Raw genomic sequence first — 21,052 nt, 5'->3', positions numbered from 1 at the left:
TTGCAACTTAAACTACTAACTAAAAATAAAATGTATACCAGTGAAAAGTGTGGACATGTCTATCATATCTAAATACAATTAGACTCTAAAGGCTTGTGCTTAAATGAATTCAAATTTTTGAACACAACTTTTCTTTGACCCTTCGCCAACAGCTCTTGTCTGGTGTGACTGGGGCTGTGGAGAAGAGTGAGTGTAGAACTGTCCAAGTGAATGGTGGCTACGCTGCAGAATGTAAAATGGTCATTTTGATTTAACACTTTGGTCACTACAAGTTTGTGCTAATTGTTATTCAAAAAGGAAAAAAAAAAGTAAATAAAGAAAATGTATCCAAACTAGACTGGAGGTGTCATTTGTTGATCCTCACCAGTTTCTGAAGAGGACTTGGTATATGCTTCTTTAACCTGATCTAGAATCTTTGATCATTTTCAGTGTTTTTTTTTTTTCTTCATAATTTGTTCAGTACAGGTTGTAACTACATGCTCAGTTACTGTGCCCTAAGGATGTGATCACACTTCAGAAACGTTTTCCAACGTTAGTGAAATGGAATCAGACAAATTTGGATGGCTGACAACTAGTTATTGCTTACCTGGTTTTTATTGCTCATAGTAATTAATGCTGTAAATGATACTACCAGCATCTTGCACTTTGAATAGTTATCCTGCTGCTGTTAGGATATTGTTATGAATGATATGTTTATACTATTATTTTTTACATTTCCAAGTAATTATCAGAAAGTAGTTTAGGTATTCTGCCATTTTCCTCAAGGTAAAACAATGAACAGACATTACCAGTAGATCTCAGCTCTGGCCCTCTTGGGCCTCCAGACCACTAAACCTCGGCTCACAAAATCAGGAGGCACGTGGGCCAGAGCAGTAACAACTTTAATGAGGGCGTTAATAGATTCTCAGCAGCTGTTAAGGTGTCCTGAAAAGTTTGCTGTGGTGCCACATAGCCACAGTCTACTGGATGGTGTAAGAAGATTGCAGCATGTAATCTGTGCACCACACAGGCCTGCGTATGACTGCTGTAATCCCACAGCCTGCCAGGGGATTTTTCTGCCATTAACTGATGGCTTTTGGAAATGGAGTGTAGCTGTGACACACACACACACACACACACACACATCATCTCAACTATAGGAGCTTTGAGTCCATTTAGATACTCACTTGGCCACACGGTATTGACGGTATGATATGGCAGTCATGGATGTGGTTTTACAAGTTTTCATTTTGGGTGGATATGGGCTCATGAGCAGGTAAGTGTAATATATTAATATTTGTAAGCTTTTTGTGTGATGAAATAGCAGTGGTCAGATTTACCTTTGTCATTGTAGAAACATAAATATATATTGAACCAAACACTATCATATTGTGCTTATAACCGATGAAATGAAAAAATGACTCATTCTGCTTTTCAGACATTTAACTCTGACATGCCACAAGTGAAAAGGACTCGTCATGTTTCTCATTCTTACAACTGGTAAGAACAGCAGGTCTTTGAATTCTACTAGTACGACTCAAAATTCTTTGATGAAAATGAAAGTAATGAGACTGGCAGTAAACCACAATGAATGTTAGCTCATGTGATTCAGTGATTTACTTTAAACAATGAAGCATTAGTGTATAAAAAATGCTATATAGAAATTGTATATAATTTAATTGTATAGAATATTTTATGGAATTGTATAGAAAAAGTATAGAAAGTGCTATACAGGTTCAAAGATTGTGCTTGGGAAAGCTTTAATCTGCCTTTTACCTCAGATGAGAAGCTGCTGCTATTCTCTCGCTACATTAAACAGTTCCTGCTAACACTCAACCTGTTTAATCTTCTCATGCTTGTCGAGGGAGAAATCAAAACCCCTTTAACAAGTAACTATGCTATGGCGACTAGATATTTTAGTCCTGCGTAATTATAATAATTGAGACTTACATGAGAGTAATTTATCCAACACTACTAACATGCCTGGTATAATGCACAATACTGAAGCGGTTAGTCAACGGTCACTGCAGTCATGAGAAATGCCGCCCCAGGCTTCTCTATCTAACAGTTTTTGTTTGATTTCTATAATTCATAATTTTTTATGAGCCTGCTGAAGTGTGTTTCTAAATTCGTTTGCTTTCCATTCTAATTTGGTCAATCATTAATAACGGCTCCATAAAATATTAACGTGACGAACAGCAGGGCTTCTATTTAACAATTCATATTTCACTCATTCTCTTTCTGTCTCACTCAAAACAAACAAACAAAAAAGATAAACACCAGCCGATTCATCTGAAAGCTAAGAGCATACGTAAGATGGCACCATGGAAAGCTCTTCTCTCCCCCCCCCCCCCCCCCCCCCCCCCCCCAGTGTGTCTCCTGGGTGTGCCCCCCGGGGCGGCGCTGTGGGCGTGTGCCCGCTCCTGCCCGCCCAGATGCATGTGCACGGCGGAGAAGAGCTGCACCGTGCTGTGTGACCGCGCCAACATGGTCCAGCTGCCCAACGAGTTTCCCTGCGAGGCCTCCTCCATTAACCTGGAGAAGAACAACCTTAAGTTCTTGGCCGAGCGAGCGTTCGGAACCCTGCCCTCCCTGAAGTCGCTCTCCCTGAACCACAACAACATCTCCTTCATCACGCCCGGCGCTTTCAAAGGCCTGCCCAACCTCATGGAGCTCAAGATGGCTCACAACGAGTACATCCGCTACCTCCACACCAGGACCTTCACCTCGCTCAAGAGCCTCGTACGCCTGGACCTCTCCGATTGCAACCTCTTCAGCGTGCCCGAGCGCATCTTCGTGGAGCAGATCGCCATGAGGGAACTTCTCTGCTTCCACAACCATTTCAGGCGCGTTCCAGTCGCCATACGAGGGATGGAGAACCTCACGCACGTTTACCTGGAGCGCAACAAGATCGAGGCGGTGGCCTACAACTCTCTGGTGGGCCTCAGCAGCCTCCGATATCTCAACCTCCAGGAGAACCGAATCAGCGTCATCCACGACGAGGCTTTTAAGGATCTGCGTCAGCTGGAGAACTTCTACCTGAACGACAATCTGTTGGTCGACTTGCCGCCAAAATCTTTCAAGGGCCTCAGTCGTCTAAAGATGTTGAACGTGGGTGGAAACCTTCTCACCAATATCTCCAGGAGCTGGTTCAGTGACATGGTGGAGCTGGAGGTTCTCTACTTGGACAGGAACTGTATTTCCTTCATCGAGGAGGGCGCCTTCGAGAACCTGACCAGCCTCGTGACGCTGCATCTCAACAGCAACAACCTGAGCACTCTGCCCTTCAACGTCTTCCAGCCCATCTACTTTATCGGGCACCTGTATCTGTTCCGCAACCCCTGGGAGTGCAGCTGTGATCTGGAGTGGCTGAAGGAGTGGATGGACAACTACCGGCTGGTGAGGGACATCCCATGTGCGTCCCCGTCTTCGGTAGCCGGTCTGGACCTGAGTGAAGTGGTCTACACCCGCCTAAACGGCACCTGCGTGGACCCGGCCGAGCTCAACCTGACGACGGCGCTCCCGGACTACCCCACCACGGAGAACAAGTTCAACATGCTGCTCTCCAAGCTCCTGCAGCGGGAGCTGAGGGAGGAGACGGTGAACTCTACGGAGGAGCTGAGGAACGGCACACAGGTGGGGGCGGAGGACCACCGTGTCTCTGCTGCCTGCAGGGCTCCCAGCACCTGCCTCACACTACTGCTGGCATGCCTGTTCTACAGCCGAGTCTAGACAGGCTCTCTGTTCAACTCTGCCGCCCCCGAAAGCTTGGTGCACCGAGTTATTCTAGAGAGGGAGACTGTGTGACTCATCAACATGAGGATATATCTGCCGCAGAACTGACGAATTAAGATTTTGTTTGGAAAAAGAAAAGAAAAAAAAAAACCTTTTACATTATATGGAATTTTTTTTACAACATACAAGTAGCATACTACACTATACAATATATGGAAAGTGAAGGGATAAATACAGGAACCAGAAATCATTATTAGGACTATTACAGAGTAATCTGTCCACTGTGGAAGGGATTACTTGATTTGGATTGTGGGTTGCATAATTACTCTGTGGATCTTATTTAACTATCTGCTTTTAAACATAGCTCGGGCTTGTTGTGGACATGTCCTAGCTAACAATAGAGGCAATATTTCATTCAAATAACGTTCCTGCCGCTAAAACGATAACAAAAAAATTCCTTTCACATTTTTCTGTCAAATTTTTTAAAGCCAAGCATCAGCAAAATAGCAGCAGCAATATAAAAGAACAAGACAGTAGATCTCCCATTGACACCCCAGCCCGACGGCCAGCTGAGATCATGCTGTGATGTAGACACAGCTCCACTCCACACCACATTTCATGGGTGAAGACATCCATCAGGCAGAAGAGTCACATTACTCTAAGTTACTCTTTTAAGTCATTTTCTACTCCATTCCACCATTTCTCCCCTTCCAGAATGCTGTGTAGACAGTGAAATACATGCAGAAATGTGTCCTAATGTAAACATAGTCCCCCTATAAGGTGATTAATAAAGGGCTGATCATTAGGGCCGGTGTTGTGCCCCAAAAGACAAGTTCGAACGAGACTGAACAAACCCATAAATCATTCAAATGTATTCACCTGCAGTACATTTTGGGCATGCGTAGAGTTGTAAATGTTTTTGCAATTTAGAAATTTGTGCAATAAGAAAAACATCTTAGCAGAGAAGCGGAGAACGTTTTCAATTAAGCTGCTACCCCGCTGTTAGGAGATATTTCACTACCTACCCCATTCCCAGAATGTCCTTTTGTTTTGCCCTGATACCTGTGGATTAAATTACCACTATCCCCAATCACTGGACGTCGATCAGTCAATTATTCATTGCACCCATAGACATTATAAAATATATATATTTAGACAGTAGCCTAGAACTATTTGCATAAATATTTGACCTGTACTTTAAACAAAGTTTTTAAGTGGACAAGTAGTTGCAGGTGTAGCATTTAAACTCAACTATACACACAGATGTTTCAACACGTGCACCTCAAACAGCTTCATGCTTTGCTCCGTTATATAATTCGAGCAGTGATGTTTCATGAAATTCCTGCCGCTGCCTGTAGCAGATAGAGTTACATGCATGCTGCTCCTATAATGTTTCAGCTGAGTAACTGTGTGTGTGTGGTTGTAATAAATGCATTAATCTTTTAATGCTAAGCTTAGCAGCACTCTGCTCTTCAAGCTGAACCAAATGTCCTGACTTTACTACTGCCACTGTACGGCTGTACACTACCAGATGGACCCCCAGTACTTAACGCAGTGGGTCCCAACATCATTCCATCCTGCAAGCAGGGCTACAGCGAGCTCCATCTAGCAGTGTTTTCCACGAACACACAGCTTTGGTATTTATTTTTCTTGTGTGTCAAAGGACATCCTGGACCGTATCTAGACATCCTGGACCATATCTAGACATCCTGGAACACGTAATGTGCAAATAATTATGTCACCGTGGGGTCAGATGTCCAGTTGTTATATATATATATTGTTATTCCCACACTGAACCTCGCTAGGTTCTGTTCAATAAAGCGTGTCCAGCACCAATCCGATGTGCGTTTATACTCTGAACTGTGACCATCTTGGGTGATTAATCCATCGGGTAATCTGCGATCAGATAATCAATCAGCCTCGTAGACCGGATCGGCATAGCCTAATACTTAGATGTGGGGTGGTGAGGTCTACACAGTGCAGCACCCAACATACCAGTTGTGTGGTTAGCATTGAAGTTAGCATGAAACATACACTATAGATCACTATAGTGATAGTTGTTAAGAATCATGTTCTCAGGTCAGTTGTGACATGTATAGGCCTACATCCACGTACAATGGTCACTAGTTAGTGAGCTGCTGTGTAAACCATTGCTGAATTAATAAAGAAGGCATTTTACAGGCAGTGATGCCCCAGCACTGAAACTAGGACAGTCTGGTCTTCATTCAGCTTTTATACTTGAATTAAATGATAACAAATGGCACGGTCTTGTGAGGGCAGCACCACGCGGACGTGTAAGTGCTGTATTTCAGAGCCAGTAGGCCAGAACTGCACTGGCCAGACAGAGTGAACCTAATGTCAGTGGGTAAAAAGTGCTGGCAGCTGGTTTATGGGGGGTCAGAGCACAGAACCCCGCATCTAATGACCGTTAGAGGGGTGGCTCAGGGTAATAGAAGGCCCTGATTTCTGTCCTGTGGCTGAGGGGTGCAGGAGGAAGAGGACACGGGTGCTTTGCCGTTTTGACCTTACCTGATCACAGCAGAACCGTTTGGCTTGAACGTGATGCCAATTCTCCATACGCCTGAACTCTTAACAACCTAATATTAAATAGTTCCTTTAGTTTCCCCTTTACGTTTTCATTAGAGGTTGGGATGTCCTAACTTCTAGTGTAGCTTGACAGTCCTCAACAGAGGTTGCTCATGCCTGCTGTTTGTACAGTCAGTGACCCAATACCCCCCCCCCCCCCCCACACACACACAGAACTGAGCTGCCAACATTTGGTGTGTGTGTCTGAGCTGAAAGGGAGCTTACCCTGTCAGTACATAACTGTCAAAGCACCCTCCCCCCTCCACACACACACACAGCAGAGTTGGAGTGGAGAGACTGCAGAGCACAGAGGAGCGACTTAGCGCTGGGAATAAGAAAAGCTGGAGTGGAGTGTGATGAACGTGGAACGGACTGACTCCAGAATTATTTGAACACAGAACAGAAGAATCATCTGCCTTTCCACTCCGCTCACACACTAACCACACACCCGTGTATATACGGCGCACCTTCACTTACGCCGGGGTCTCCTGCCACCCACACACACCTGAGCAGATTCCACTTGTAGTTGCTCAGACGTGTAAGCAGGGTGTGACCTACCACAGCTTCAGGGGGAACATGAGAGAGAAAAAGGCCACAGGAGCAAAATATCTCCATCTCCTGGACCTCCGCCAACGCAAAGCACAGAGCAGACACCACCACAGAGCTTCACCACAGAAAAGGAAATGTATTTAAAAAACTGTTCATGCTGACGGGCAGCTTGGCCCTCAGCAGAGGAATTCACACAGGGCAGTCTCGAGGAAATGGCTGGTCATACACACAGTCATTCAGACGCACAGTCCAGGCGTCTTTTGCAACACAGTTCGCTTTGCAAAATGAGAGCGTGCACCTCGGTTCAAAGCAGTTACACAGAATAAAAATCTGGAATTAGTTTTCTCCTTTTGATTTATCTCAGGTAAAACATTAATACTTTCTGACAACACATTTCTGAAATGGCAAACCCCAATATAGTTTGAGTGTTTTTTTTTTTTTTTTTTGCTTGTTTTTTTATCCTCATACCCCATGATCTTACGACAAATTGAGACCACTAACATCTTGTTACATGGTCGGTAGAAAGTTGTTTAGAAAGTTGCCCAAAAATGTCCCCGCGTGCCCAAAGGATGTGCATAGGTCTTCTGTCATCAAACTCCACTGGCTTCCCTTGGTCTGAAAGAGTTCGGCCAGACGAATGGAATGTTCTCTGCGTCGGGTGACGTCTGACACCGGGAACACCGACAGCATGTAAACCTCCAAACCTTCACATGCATGACATCACTAAAACATTTATGTATGTATCTCTTTAGAGAGACAGTATCTGGGGGCTGGTGGACTGCTGTGAGGGAGACAGGCTGCTAAAGTGTGGGGCCCGTGTTGGGGACCGTGTTGGGGGGCCGCGTTGGGCACCATGTTGGGGAGCCGTGTTGGGGCCCATGTTGGGGCCCAGTGAGGCATGTGAAGACACTGCTGCAGTGTGTTTGTGTTCTCCAAGGCCGAGCAGCACTAGAACAACCAGCAGGATTTCTTGACTGGGAGCTAATAGGATAAAAGAAGCTATTTATGATACTGTCTCTTTAAATGAATAGTCTACAAAATGTTGCATCCTACCTATAAGGACATAATAATCATACTTTCATTTTTTTTAATATGTGTATGTGGTTTGTAAGGGGCTGTGACTGGACTGACTTCAGATCACGTACAATGAGGTTTCTGAAAAAACAGGCGTTTTTTTTTTTTGTTTGTTTGTTTGTTGTTCTGTTTTTTTCCCGCCTAAGGAATGATGATTTAATTGGTTGTCCGTTTGTTTGCTGAGATGCATCGCTGTGAGGCTGGGTGTCCGGGCCGCCGTCTGGGCCGGGTCGGACTGTTCTAGTACACCCAGGACACGGGCACCCACTGCGCTGTGGTGCGCAGAAGCTTGATGGCCTCCTCCAGGTAGCGGATGGTCTCGTCGATCTCGTTGTTGATGACCGTCTGGTCGAAGTAGTGCGCGTAGGTCTTCTGCAGGATCTCAGACTCCTTCTGTAGCCGCTGCAGTGACTCGTCCTGTGGGGGAGGGGCCAGAGAGAGAGAGAGAGTGAGCGGGGGGAGGGGCGGATGATGAAGGGGGCTGGGGAGACACAAGGAGACACTTCCAGGGGAGGCAGCAAAGAAAAAGCAGCCCCTGCACGACGAGACGATGGACACACATCTGGTTTTTTACCACAAGCTTAAAAAAAATATTTATCCTTCTTTTGCGACACTGACATTGTGTAAAAAGCAGCTGAAACCGTAGTGGGTCTCTCTCATGAGCAGAGCTGGGGAAGACGTGAAGACAGAGACAGACTGGAGGTCACGACCCACAGAGCAGGGTGGACTGCAGTGGCGTACGGGCTCCTTGAATGGGTCTATGGTAGGCTCAGTGTCTCTGACAGGCTAATGGGGGAGGAGACCCACACTAGAATCAAACTGACTTCCTGTCATACTTACAGGCAGTTTCCTGCACCACCTGGGGGTCTGTGTGCAGTGGGAGGGAACGCACGAGGGATGAGAACCAGTGCACACACGCAGAGATGTAGCGGAGGGCAACAGAGAGAGGGTAATAGTGAGAGACACTCAAAGAAAGTCTGAAGGGGTGGGATGGGGTAATTACAGCAGGTTTTCAGCATCACAAAAACCAGTTTGAAGTGTGGAGTCATGTCTCAGTTTGAGTGTGTCTGTGTGTGTGGGGGGGGGGGGGTGGTGGGGAGCAGAGAAGGGGTGAGATTAAGAAGAGGGAGGACAGAGAGAGAGAGAGAGAGAGAGAGAGAGCGCAAGAGCGAGAGAGGGGCAGTTTTACCTCATTCATGCCTGGGGTTATGGTTGGTGCAGCGATGAAAACCACGTAAGGGGCAAACTCTGCCGTCCGCAACACCTTCAGCGCCTGGGCACACAATAACCACACAACAACACTAAAGTTACACTACAGCGCCATGGCAGACCCCACACAGCGTGAGAGGCAGCACGCGTGAAAGGCAGCGCGTGAGAGGCAGCGCGTGAGAGGCAGCGCGTGAGAGGCAGCGCGTGAGAGGCAGCGCGTGAGAGGCAGCACGTGTGAGAGGCAGCACGTGTGAGAGGCAGCACGTGTGAGAGGCAGCGCGTGAGAGGCAGCACGTTAGAGGCAGCCCCAACCTGCGGCTCCACGTCCAGGATGGAGATGAGGTCCTGCTCGTGGATCTTTCGGATGGTCTCCAGCCGGGTGCCGTACATGGCGTCCTCGTGGCTGCCGTACTCCAGGTACTCGTTGTTGGCGATGTCCTGCATCATCTGGTCGTGCGAGACGAAGTAGTAGTTCTTGCCGTTTTCCTCGTCTTTCTTTGGAGGTCTGGTCGTGTCTGTGAGGAGAAACAGGTTTCAGAAGCACATCTGCATTGCACCGGAGCCATGACAGGGTCGGCACGCTGTGGTGCGTGGACTGTCGGGCGACGCTCTTACGTGGGATGGGGTAAGCGAATCTGTCGGGGTGTTTGGTGATTAGTGTGTTCTTGATGTGTCTCCTGCCAACCCCATGGGCCCCTGTAGACAACAAACAGCTGTGAGGACTCCACGTAATCACGAGAGAAATAATCCCGCCAACCTCCCGCCTGGCTTACCCAGCAACACTAGCGTCTTCCGCTTGAACGCCGACACTTTCACCACCTCTTCGTACGTGACGAGATCTAGTTGATCGAACACTGGAACGAGCAGGAGATGTTTTCAAGGGGTTAGTCCGAGTCCTAGGACAAGGTCAACATCTCGCATGCACGGAGATGCACTCTGTACCCCACAACCAGCTACCATATCTGTGCGGTCTTCTAGATCAGGGAGGTCTAGATCAGAGACCTGTCTAGAAACAGACGTGCGAGTTCGGGACAGGGGTGAAAAGGTCGAGCTGTGAAGGGACATCAGACTGCGCTGTGCAGTGCTGTAAAGTGGTTGAAGGTGCGTGGAGGCAGGAGAAGACCAGCACCCTGCTCTGCCACGGCCCTCCTGGGCTGCTCCGGGCACCAGGGCCAGAATGTGAAGGTATATTTAGCTGGGGAACTTCCAGCCCTGCTGCCTGGGCACATAGTTACGTCCAGGGGCTCCAGGGCCGGTGTGGAGCTGTAAGGCCAGTCGGCCTGGCCCCGCTTATGTAACACAGCACTGCCCAGCGGACGGGGAGGCCAGCCTTGTGCTGATGCTGCATCTGAGTGACACCAGAGTCCAGGGCCCGTGGGGGGGGGGGGGGGGGGTCTGGTCTGGAGAGACTGGGACATGGAGGCTGAAGTGGTGATACGGGGGGGAAAAAGTGTAACTGAGAGTGAAGGCGAAGGGAGGAGAGGTGTGACCCGGGTGGCATTTGAGGCCCGGAGCAGAGGCGCGCTGGCTGGTGAGGGCTGTGTGTGCGGGAGCCCGGCCCGGTGCTGACACGGCCCGTCTGCGGAGCTGCCGTGGGAAACGAGACACCCGGGCCCCGTCTCCGCTTACACTGAGAATAGACGCCGTGAATGATTCATGACGGGCTCTCACACGACCCGGAACGTGTGTGTGTGTGTGTGCGTGCCGCGGCCGTTTAAGGGAGGCCGAGCAGGGCCGTGACGTGCCGCTGACTGGAAGCTTCGTGTCACGTGTAAGCGTGTGAAAGCGTGTGGACCTGTGAGGGGACACGGATGATCGAACGGCTTCAGGATGTAGAACAAGCTCATCAAACGGACACGGAGATGGGAAACACACACCCTTATATACCCATGAGCGCACACACACACACACACACACACACACACACACACACACACACACACACACACACACACACTGAAACGGTGCATGAAGTGCAGGTTCAGAGCTTTGGTTCTGCTGATTCAACAGAAACAGTCCCTGATAAGCACACGTGAGAGCTGGATGAACATGCTCACAGCTGACATGACAACAAACGTAGTCTAGAGAAGGACAGACCACAGTGGCGAGAGTGTTACTTACATGCACAGAGGCCATTCGCAAGGAGACAGCGTGAAAAATGGACAGTGCAGGGTCATTGAGCTGTGACTCAGACACAGCACAACAGTCAACACAGAGAACAGTGGCTCATAGTCAAAGCTGTGCTACAACACTGGGCTTTTACATACACACAAACAAGAAAAACAAACAGACTTAGCATGGTTCACGCGGCTTAGCACGGCTGCTGGGGGGGGGAGGGGCTTAGAAAGCCTGGGAGGAGCCAGGGAGGGAGGCTGAGGACAAAACTCCGTTACGCAACACGCGCGTGAGGTTTGCAGCATCCATAATGTGTCAGCGGGCGGAGCAGCCACAACAGGGGAGGACACCACCCCACCACCCCATCACCCCCCCACCACCCCACCACAACAACACCCCATCACCCCCCCACCACCCCATCACCCCCCCACCACCCCCCCACCACCACCCCATCACCCCCCCACCACCCTACCACCACAACACCCCACCACCACCCCACCACCCCATCACCCCCCCACCACCACAACACCCCACCACCCCATCACCACAACACCCCACCACCCCAACACCCCACCACCACCCCATCACCCCACCACCCCACCACCACCCCATCACCACAACACCCCACCACCCCAACACCCCACCACCACCCCATCACCCCACCAACCCATCACCCCACCACCACCCCATCACCACAACACCCCACCACCCCAACACCACCCCATCACCCCACCACCACCCCATCACCCCACCACCACAACACCACCCCATCACCCCATCACCCCACCACCACAACACCCCACCATCACCCCACCCCACCATCACCACCCCATCACCCCCCCACCACCCCATCACCACAACACCCCATCACCCAACCATCACCCCACCACCCCATTACCCCCCCACCACCCCACCCCACCATCACCCCATCACCCCACCACCACAACACCCCACCACCACCCCATCACCCCACCACCCCATCACCCCACCAACCGACACCCCCCCCACCATAACCCCACCATCACCCCACCACCCCACCATCACCCCACCACCCCCCCACCATCACCCCACCATCACCCCATCATCACCCCACCCCCCCATCACCTTTCAAAAGGTCCCATTTTAGAGAGGAGTGGTGAGGGAAAACAGGCAGGTTAGTGAATGAGCAGAACGCTAGCGGCAGGACGGACTCGAGCATGAAAAGTTCATCCTGGGGTTTGATTTACGGCTGCCATCTTGTAGATGGAGCAAATCACCTCCCCCATCTTCTCCTCAAACATCAACATAAAGCTGTGTACACAAACTCCCACTACATGGCCACCCCAGTAAGGTGGATCTTATTTGATTTATCTACTTTGCATTAGGCTCTTCAAAGACTCACCAAAGGGCATAAATCTTTCATCCTTAATACGCCTTTATGTCTAATAACAGCTCACTTATACTTCTGAGCCGGGTTCACGGGGTGAGGGCCGTCAGCCAACCCTACACCCGGGGCTTAACGCAGTTAAACCACAGAAGAGGAATCTGATGAATTACCGAAAAAAGGGGCAATATATTTACCAGACCAACACCCCCCTCCCCCCATAGGGTTGAGGACTCATCACTGCAATGAAGTGGGAATGTGGTATGAGAAGGGATTATGGGTGAGCATGCTATTCCCCCGATGGCAGGGGGGGTGTGGCCCGCCACGGGACGCCAGCCGCAAGCAGGACACGGTGCTTCTGGGAGGCAGGTCATGCCACATGTCCCGCTACAGGTCGTGCTAGCTTAGTGAAGCTATGCGAGATTCAGTCCTCGCCCATAAATGATGTTGAGGAGACATGATCTGAACAACTGACACAATGATGTCATGTTTAAAAATCTTTAGAAGCTACGTTTACTCCAGCCCCCCCGGAGGGGTTCACTGTTGTAGGAAATAAAAGCTTCAGTCACTGAAATAAGTTCAACAGCAGGATAAAATACATCTGGAAAAAGATGAAAAAAAAAAGAATGAAAAAAAGAAACAATATAGCCGCAAGCGGCGATTGGCGGGTTCACACACCAATAGGCATTTTGGCCTCAATAGGCAAAAGGAAGCCCAAAAGGTCCTTTAGACCTAAAAGTGAAAAAAAGCTGTTTGGGTTTGGCCAGTGTGTGCTCTACAGATGTAGAGTGTGATGACATCAGCGTGTGTCAGAAAGGGAGACACAAAAATAGCACATCTGGCTAGAGCTGCATCTATGTGAACAGTATAGGAAGGCCTGCACTTGTCTATACATGATTGGGCCTCTATATTACTGACAGAGAGAGATTGAGGGAGCCAGAGACTATGCTTTGTTATTTCACTCCTTGTACACGTAGCACGCCTAACATGACTGCCTGTGTATTCAAAGTATGAATGTAGTCTGCAAAGCCTGGCATGACTGACATGACTGGCATTACTGACATAACTGATATGACTGGCATGACTGGAATGACATCACTGGCATGACGAACAAAATTAACATGACTGATATGACTGACATAACTGGCATGACTGTAATGATTTGAAGATTTGACTGACAGGACTGATATGACTGGACTGAAATGATTGGCATGACATGACTTACATGACTGGCAGAACATGACTGGCATGACTGACATGACTGATATAACTGACATGACTGGACTGGCATGTCTGATATGACTGACATCACTGGTATGACTGACATATACTATACATATACTATAGATATGCATACAAACTATACATACATTTAGGTAGAAGTGTGTGTGTGTGTGTGTGTGTGGTAGTATATGTATTCAAACTATGACAACATATACTAATACATACATACATAAGTATACATAGAAACTATACATACATATAGGTATAAAGGTGTGTGTGTCTGTGTGTTTGTGTGAGAGAGAGACAAAAAAGAAGCCAAATGTCAGTTTGTATGAGCATCTGTTAGTCACTGGGATATGGGTGGGTATGGCTAGAGAAGTGTCATTGTGAATGCTATAGGAAGGCCTGCTTGCTCCTGTATGTGTGTGTGCCTGGTTAATAGACACAGAGAGATCTAGGTAGCCAGAGCAATGTTTACTTAGGGCACAGAGATGGGAGGGGGAATGTGGGTGAGAGTGTGAGAGAGACTGAGAGTGTGAGTTTCAGCTTGCGTGCGTGTGAGAAGGAGAAGGTGACAGAGGGACTTTACATGCATTTTTATGCATTGTATATAATACTGCACTGTAGAGCCATACAATAACCAATTTAGATGAAACTTGACAAATTTGTTCAGGATGGGATTCTGAATGGGCTTGTGCATTTTGGTCAGAATTGGATAAAATATGAAAGAGCTTTAAGAATATGAATATTATATGTATTGATGCTGTCCATTAAAAAATTTTTTAGCAGGTATAAGTGTCCTCAAATCCAAAATCTTTGGATTGTTTTTTGATTTCACACTCTGTAGAGTATTATAAGACTTTGCTTGACATGATAGTATGAAAATCCTAGGAGCAGTATGAAAAGTGATGATTTCAAACTATTATTAACTGTAAATAAACTGTGCATTTTTTAATAGGACATGTAATGGGAAAGTTGTTCGCACTACTGCAAGGAATCAAAAGAGTCCAATTGCATGTTCCCAAGTGGAATTATGTAGGGGATACACTTGCTTTTTTTGCAATAGCGCCCCCCAGTGGCCAATCGACACCCGGCTGGATTATGTCATAGGGGGCGTGTACTTGTCCACACCCAAGAGGTTTCGTGCAGATCGACCAATGGTAAGCCTGTCAAACGCGTGCCGATCACTGATTGGCCGATTACGTCAGCCATTTTGGAAGTATGGAGTGTCTGCTTTAGGACCTGGTTCCCAGAGGCCCATAGATGATGTCTGCCAAGTTTCATGTGGATCGGCCAATCTGAGTGCATGGGGCAAATTTTTGCATGTTATAGCGCCCCCTAGCAGGTGAGGTATGGCAACCTCTGCGAGCTGCCCCAGACCCTCACAGGGAAGCTGTCTGTGAAGTGCCATCTCATTACATGCAAGTTTTCTTAAGTTAGAGCTCCATATGCGCAAAATTTACTATTGAATTTACGCCCCCTCATTTGATTGGCTTATACTGACTAGGTAGTGAAGAAATTAGCATTTTTGTTGGATACATTTTAAAGTTCAGACTCTTCTGAACGTTTTGATACCACATATGTGCATGTATGTGAAAAATCCAGGGACTAGTTCGCGCTCAAAGATGTGTGTGATTTTGCACATTATGCAAATTAACTCGAAATCTAAGTGGGCGGAGCTTAATGGTTGTATATTAATTGTCCTATTGAATTTAGTCAAGGAATGTATAGGAACTGGAATTTTGGTTCTAGGACTTACGGTGTAGGAGATATGGACAAAAAGTCAATATGGTCTGCTATAGCGCCACCATCAGGCCAATTTGGGTCCCTGTATGGGAATCTGGTCCTTGGAGTTAACTGAACCTTTTTGCCAAGTTTGGGGTTTCTAGGCATTACGGTCTAGGCTGCACAATACGTTTTAGGTCAAAAAATGGGACAAAGAATAAGAAAGAAAAATCCTAACAATTACAATAGGGTTCCCACACTATGTGTGTGTGAACCCTAAAAATCCTAACAATTACAATAGGGTTCCCACACTATGTGTGTGTGAACCCTAAAAATCCTAACAATTACAATAGGGTTCCCACACTATGTGTGTGTGAACCCTAAAAATAGGCATATTTTGGCCTCAATAGGCAAAAGGAAGCCCAAAAGGTCCTTTAGACCTAAAAGTGAAAAGAAGCTGTTTGGGTTTGGCCAGTGTGTGCTCTACAGATAGAGTGTGATGACATCTGCGTGTGTCAGAAAGGGAGACACAGAAATAGCACATCTGGCTAGGGCTGCATCTATGTGAACAATATAGGAAGGCCTGCATTTGTCTATACATGATTGGGCCTGTATATTACAGACAGAGAGAGATTGAGGGTGCCAGAGACTATGCTTTGTTAATTCACTCCTTGCACACCTTGCACGCCTAACATGACTGCCCGTGTATTCAAAGTATGAATGTAGTCTGCAAAGCCTGGCATTACATGACTGACATGACTGGCATGACTGACATAACTGATATGACTGGCATGACTGAAATGACATCACTGGCATGATGAACAAAAGTAATATGACTGATATGACTGACATAACTGGAATGAGTGACATGACTGGCATGACTGTAATGACATGACTGATATGACTGACATGACTTATGTCTGACATGACTGGACTGACATGACTGATATGACTGGACTGAAATGACTGACATGACTGGACTGACATGACTGTTATGACTGGACAGATATGCATACAAACTATACATACATTTAGGTAGAAGTGTGTGTGTGTGTGTGTGTGTGTGTGTGTGTGTGTGTGTGTGTGTGTGTGTGTGTGTGTGTGTGTGGTAGTGTATGTACTCAAACTATGACAACATATACTAATACATACATACATACATAAGTATACATAGAAACTATACATACATATAGGTATAAAGGTGTGTGTGTCTGTGTGTTTGTGTGAGAGAGAGACAAAAAAGAAGCCAAATATCAGTTTGTATGAGCATGTGTTAGTCACTGGGATATGGGTGGGTATGGCTAGGGAAGTGTCATTGTGAATGCTATAGGAAGGCCTGCTTGCGCCTGTATGTGTGTGTGCCTGCTTAATAGACACAGAGAGATCTAGGTAGCCAGAGCAATGTTTACTTAGGGCACAGAGATGGGAGGGGGAATGTGGGTGAGAGTGTGAGAGAGACTGAGAGTGTGTGAGTTTCAGCTTGCGTGCGTGTGAGAAGGAGAAGGTGACAGAGGGACTTTACATGCATTTTTATGCATTGTATATAATACTGCACTGTAGAGCCATACGATAACCGATTTAGATGAAACTTGACAAATTTGTTGAGGATGGGATTCTGAATGGGCTTGTGCATTTTGGTCAGAATTGGATAAAATATGAAAGAGCTTTAAGAATATGAATATTATATGTATCGATGCTGTCCATTAAAAAATATTTAGCAGGTATAAGTGTCCTCAAATCCAAAATCTTTGGATTGTTTTTTGATTTCACACTCTGTAGAGTATTATAAGACTTTGCTTGACATGACTTTGCTTGACATGAGACTTTGCTAGTATGAAAATCCTAGGAGGAGTATGAAAAGTGATGATTTCAAACTATTATTAACTGTAAATAAACTGTGCATTTTTTAATAGGACATGTAATGGGAAAGTTGTTCGCACTACTGCAAGGAATCAAAAGAGTCCAATTGCATGTTCCCAAGTGGAATTATGTAGGGGATACACTTGCTTTTTTTGCAATAGCGCCCCCCAGTGGCCAATCGACACCCGGCTGGATTATGTCATAGGGGGCGTGCACTTGTCCACACCCAAGAGGTTTCGTGCAGATCGACCAATGGTAAGCCTGTCAAACGCGTGCCGATCACTGATTGGCCGATTACGTCAGCCATTTTGGAAGTATGGCATGTCTGCTTTAGGACCTGGTTCCCAGAGGCCCATAGATGATGTCTGCCAAGTTTCATGTGGATCGGCCAATCTGAGTGCATGGGGCAAATTTTTGCATGTTATAGCGCCCCCTAGCAGGTGAGGTATGGCAACCTCTGCAAGCTGCCCCAGACCCTCACAGGGAAGCTGTCTGTGAAGTGCCATCTCATTACATGCAAGTTTTGTTAAGTTAGAGCTCCATATGCGCAAAATTTACTATTGAATTTACGCCCCCTCATTTGATTGGCTTATACTGACTAGGTAGTGAAGAAATTAGCATTTTTGTTGGATACATTTTAAAGTTCAGACTCTTCTGAACGTTTTGATACCACATATGTGCATGTATGTGAAAAATCCAGGGACTAGTTCGCGCTCAAAGATGTGTGTGATTTTGCACATTATGCAAATTAACTCGAAATCTAAGTGGGCGGAGCTAAAGGGTCCTAGAGGCTTTTTTGTTTTGTTTGATCCAAGGAATCCATCAGAAGTGGAATTTCGTTTCTATGACCTACGGTGTAGGAGATATGGACCAAAACGCAAAATGCTGCGCTATAGCGCCACCATCAGGCCAATGTGGGTCATTGTCTGGGTTTCCCTCATTGCACCTCTGGTGCACCTGTCTGACAAGTTTGGTGTTTCTGGGCCTTACGGTCTAGGCTGCAGTATGCGTTTTACAGCCTGAAAAATAATAATAATAAGAAGAAATATAGCCGCAAGCGGCGATTGGCGGGTTCACACACCAATAGGCATTTTGGCCTCAATAGGCAAAAGGAAGCCCAAAAGGTCCTTTAGACCTAAAAGTGAAAAAAAAGCTGTTTGGGTTTGGCCAGTGTGTGCTCTACAGATGTAGAGTGTGATGACATCTGCGTGTGTCAGAAAGGGAGACACAAAAATAGCACATCTGGCTAGAGCTGCATCTATGTGAACAGTATAGGAAGGCCTGCACTTGTCTATACATGATTGGGCCTCTATATTACTGACAGAGAGAGATTGAGGGAGCCAGAGACTATGCTTTGTTATTTCACTCCTTGCACACGTAGCACGCCTAACATGACTGCCTGTGTATTCAAAGTATGAATGTAGTCTGCAAAGCCTGGCATGACTGACATGACTGGCATTACTGACATAACTGATATGACTGGCATGACTGGAATGACATCTCTGGCATGACGAACAAAATTAACATGACTGATATGACTGACATAACTGGCATGACTAATGATTTGAAGATTTGACTGACATGACTGATAGGACTGATATGACTGGACTGAAATGATTGGCATGACATGACTTACATGACTGGCAGAACATGACTGATATAACTGACATGACTGGACTGGCATGTCTGATATGACTGACATCACTGGTATGACTGACATATACTATACATATACTATAGATATGCATACAAACTATACATACATTTAGGTAGAAGTGTGTGTGTGTGTGTGTGTGTGTGTGTGTGTGTGTGGTAGTATATGTATTCAAACTATGACAACATATACTAATACATACATACATAAATATACATAGAAACTATACATACATATAGGTATAAAGGTGTGTGTGTCTGTGTGTTTGTGTGAGAGAGAGAGACAAAAAAGAAGCCAAATATCAGTTTGTATGAGCATGTGTTAGTCACTGAGATATGGGTGGGTATGGCTAGGGAAGTGTCATTGTGAATGCTATAGGAAGGCCTGCTTGCGCCTGTATGTGTGTGTGCCTGGTTCATAGACACAGAGAGATCTAGGTAGCCAGAGCAATGTTTACTTAGGGCACAGAGATGGGAGGGGGAATGTGGGTGAGAGTGTGAGAGAGACTGAGAGTGTGAGTTTCAGGCTGCGTGCGTGTGAGAAGGAGAAGGTGACAGAGGGACTTTACATGCATTCTTATGCATTGTATATAATACTGCACTGTAGAGCCATACGATAACCGATTTAGATTAAACTTGACAAATTTGTTCAGGATGGGATTCTGAATGGGCTTGTGCATTTTGGTCAGAATTGGGTAAAATATGAAAGAGCTTTAAGAATATGAATATTATATGTATCGATGCTGTCCATAAAAAAAATATTTAGCAGGTATAAGTGTCCTCAAATCCAAAATCTTTGGATTGTTTTTTGATTTCACACTCTGTAGAGTATTATAAGACTTTGCTTGACATGATAGTATGAAAATCCTAGGAGGAGTATGAAAAGTGATGATTTCAAACTATTATTAACTGTAAATAAACTGTGCATTTTTTAATAGGACATGTAATGGGAAAGTTGTTCGCACTACTGCAAGGAATCAAAAGAGTCCAATTGCATGTTCCCAAGTGGAATTATGTAGGGGATACGCTTGCTTTTTTTGCAATAGCGCCCCCCAGTGGCCAATCGACACCCGGCTGGATTATGTCATAGGGGGCGTGCACTTGTCCACACCCAAGAGGTTTCGTGCAGATCGACAAATTGTAAGCCTGTCAAACGCGTGCCGATCACTAATTGGCCGATTACGTCAGCCATTTTGGAAGTATGGCATGTCTGCTTTAGGACCTGGTTTCCAGAAGCCCATAGATGATGTCTGTCAAGTTTCATGTGGATCGGCCAATCTGAGTGCATGGGGCAAATTTTTGCATGTTATAGCGCCCCCTAGCAGGTGAGGTATGGCAACCTCTGCGAGCTGCCCCAGACCCTCACAGGGAAGCTGTCTGTGAAGTGCCATCTCATTACATGCAAGTTTTCTTAAGTTAGAGCTCCATATGCGCAAAATTTACTATTGAATTTACGCCCCCTCATTTGATTGGCTTATACTGACTAGGTAGTGAAGAAATTAGCATTTTTGTTGGATACATTTTAAAGTTCAGACTCTTCTGAACGTTTTGATACCACATATGTGCATGTATGTGAAAAATCCAGGGACTAGTTCGCGCTCAAATATGTGTGTGATTTTGCACATTATGCAAATTAACTCGAAATCTAAGTGGGCGGAGCTTAATGGTTGTATATTAATTGTCCTATTGAATTTAGTCAAGGAATGTATAGGAACTGGAATTTTGGTTCTAGGACTTACGGTGTAGGAGATATGGACAAAACGTCAATATGGTCTGCTATAGCGCCACCATCAGGCCAATTTGGGTCCCTGTATGGGAATCTGGTCCTTGGAGTTAACTGAACCTTTTTGCCAAGTTTGGGGTTTCTAGGCATTACGGTCTAGGCTGCACAATACGTTTTAGGTCAAAAAATGGGACAAAGAATAATAAGAAAGAAATATAGCCGCAAGCGGCGATTGGCGGGTTCACACACCAATAGGC

At 46.4% G+C, this 21,052-nt stretch overlaps 2 protein-coding genes across 10 annotated transcripts in view; one reads left to right on the top strand and one right to left on the bottom strand.

Moving 5' to 3' along the window:
- Positions 1-885: 885 nt before the first annotated feature.
- nyx (nyctalopin) lies at positions 886-3,831 on the top strand. Its single transcript, XM_077001161.1, has 3 exons — positions 886-1,255; positions 1,418-1,479; positions 2,351-3,831. Exons 2-3 carry the CDS (start codon positions 1,458-1,460, stop codon positions 3,709-3,711), a joined length of 1,383 nt encoding a protein of 460 aa, XP_076857276.1. The 5' UTR covers positions 886-1,255; positions 1,418-1,457; the 3' UTR covers positions 3,712-3,831.
- Positions 3,832-7,991: 4,160 nt separating this feature from the next.
- Positions 7,992-21,052, bottom strand: part of caska (calcium/calmodulin-dependent serine protein kinase a) — a 152,907-nt gene continuing 139,846 nt past the window's right edge. For all 9 annotated transcript variants that reach the window (XM_077001368.1, XM_077001370.1, XM_077001367.1 and 6 more), the window contains 5 exons: positions 9,906-9,986; positions 9,748-9,828; positions 9,445-9,647; positions 9,113-9,196; positions 7,992-8,340 (listed from right to left, as the gene is read on the bottom strand). In XM_077001368.1, the coding sequence (XP_076857483.1) occupies positions 8,164-8,340; positions 9,113-9,196; positions 9,445-9,647; positions 9,748-9,828; positions 9,906-9,986 (626 nt within the window). In that variant the 3' untranslated portion in view covers positions 7,992-8,163. The remainder of the gene's footprint in view (positions 8,341-9,112; positions 9,197-9,444; positions 9,648-9,747; positions 9,829-9,905; positions 9,987-21,052) is intronic.

Source organism: Brachyhypopomus gauderio, chromosome 4 (genome assembly GCF_052324685.1).
Source record: "Brachyhypopomus gauderio isolate BG-103 chromosome 4, BGAUD_0.2, whole genome shotgun sequence".
In the NCBI taxonomy this organism is placed as follows: Eukaryota; Metazoa; Chordata; class Actinopteri; order Gymnotiformes; family Hypopomidae; genus Brachyhypopomus; species Brachyhypopomus gauderio.
Note: the sequence above shows the minus strand (reverse complement) of the source record. Positions and strands in the feature narration are given on the sequence as shown.